At 47.1% G+C, this 1,981-nt stretch overlaps 1 protein-coding gene across 1 annotated transcript; it reads left to right on the top strand.

Annotated features, from left to right (window-relative positions):
• The first annotated feature begins 865 nt into the window (after positions 1–865).
• On the top strand, positions 866–1,351 carry LOC131481059 (dolichyl-diphosphooligosaccharide--protein glycosyltransferase subunit STT3A-like). Its single transcript, XM_058668336.1, has one exon. It carries the CDS (start codon positions 866–868, stop codon positions 1,349–1,351), a length of 486 nt encoding a protein of 161 aa, XP_058524319.1.
• The last annotated feature ends 630 nt before the right edge of the window (positions 1,352–1,981 follow it).

Here is a 1,981-nt window from a genome sequence, read left to right as displayed (position 1 = left end):
GCAGGTGAAGGATTAACCTGATGAGCCATGGTGCCAGCCTCGATGAATTCTTTAGAATAGTCCTATAAAATAGTTAATCACTGCAACGTGACTTACAGATGAATAAACTGAGTCGTATAATTTTGAAGTCCTGTAAAGTAGAGTCAGAGATAAATCACAGTACCTGGGAGACTAGCTCCAGCACCCTTTTTTTATGCCATTGCACTAGTCAAAAAGTCTACCTTGACAAGAGCAAGGTTTCACTACTCACCTGTAACAAGCATGAAAATTGAAAACTGAAAACGCCAACTTTTGTGAGTATGTAAGTTATATGACCTCTCACTTGTTGATTATTAGAATTCAAAATGTTTTGGCCACTTTAGAAACTACTTTAATGGTTTCCTACAAAGAAAAATTCAGGCTTACCATTGGATCCAGCAGCCACCATTTACTTAACCATTTTATTTGAAAATACATATTCACACAAAATATTTGTGACAGCTTTATTCATAATTTTCAAGTACCAAAAGCTTGCAAATTTTGTTCCAATAACTGAAAAGCATAATTTGGGACATACAGGAAATCAAGTTAATATTGACAAGTAAAAAAAGAAGGCAGTCATGGGAGCGCCCCGGCGGAGTGGCACCCGGCGCGGAGGAGCGAGGGACCGGGCTGAGCCTCGGCGGCCGAGGTCCTTTTTGATGAAAGATCTGGGGGCATTCCCCTCTCCTCTGTGTATTTGATAGTTTGGGTGGTGAAGAGATGGCCGACAGTGTGAAAACCTTCCTGCAGGACTTAGCCAGGCTTTCTCCACTCGTCCCTTTGCTGTCCTGAGATTTGAAAGTGTTATCCGCGAGTTTGATCCGTCTCCTCCTGGGGAGGTTATATGTTCCTGATCAACCTGATCCCTCTCCACGTCCTGGTGCTAATGCTCACAGGCCGCTTCTCCCATCGTATCTATGTGGCCTATTGCACTGTCTACTGCCTGGGCACCATTCTCTTTATGCAGATCTCCTTTGTGGGTTTCCAGCCTGTTCTTCCGTCGGAGCACATGGCAGCCTTTGGAGTCTTTGGCCTCTGCCAGATCCATGCCTTTGTGGATTACCTGCGCAGCAAGTTGAACCCACAACAATCTGAAGCCCTGTTCCGGAGTGTCATCTGCCTGGTGGGCGTTGTCCTTCTCACTGTGGGAGCTCTTCTCATGCTAACAGGAAAAATGTCTCCCTGGACGGGGCGTTTCTACTCATTGCTGGATCCGCCATACGCGAAGAACAACATCCCCATCATTGCTTCTGTGTCTGAGCATCAGCCTACAACCTGGTCCTCTTACTATTTTGATCTGCAACTCCTCGTCTTCATGTTCCCAGTGTAACAGCAGGTTTGGCTGAAAGCTGATGAACGCTGGTCTTTGGAACTCTGCACTGTGTGAGCCCTGCTGAGAGCTGAGGGCGTATATATTCCTAGTTTATATGGAGACTGCTGGGATTTGGGCCTTGAACTGTTTTTCTTCAAGAGGGGCTTTATCATTTAGTCTTCAAGATCTTATACAACCTGGAACATGCCTCTTGACATTATTGTGAAGACACCTTTGAGGGAACTATTTGTGAAGTATTATCAGTTCTTCTTTTTTATTTACTAAGCTAAAACTGAGTTTTCCTGAGTGTTCTGCATTTCCCACCTGAAAACAAGCACTGGAACTGATCCATTGTGGCTCACCCGGGGATGTGCCCGAAACTGGCACAGCTGAGGGTGGTTCAATCACAGGCTCATCAGAAGAGGCCAGCTCACCCGAGGGCTGTGCACCCGAGGCCTGCTCACCCGAGCCCTGTCCTCCTGAAGAATGTTCAGCTGACGTAGCCGCCTGTTCTGAATCGGCTTTACCTGCAGCCTTATCAACTGCAGATTCCTCACCTGCGGGCTGCTCTCCTGCAGCGTGCTCGCTGGTATGTTCACTCTCGGCATGTTCCCCAGAGCTGTGCTCTCTCGTGCCGTGCGCGCTGGA

Source organism: Ochotona princeps, chromosome 8 (genome assembly GCF_030435755.1).
Source record: "Ochotona princeps isolate mOchPri1 chromosome 8, mOchPri1.hap1, whole genome shotgun sequence".
NCBI lineage: Eukaryota > Metazoa > Chordata > Mammalia > Lagomorpha > Ochotonidae > Ochotona > Ochotona princeps.
Note: the sequence above shows the minus strand (reverse complement) of the source record. Positions and strands in the feature narration are given on the sequence as shown.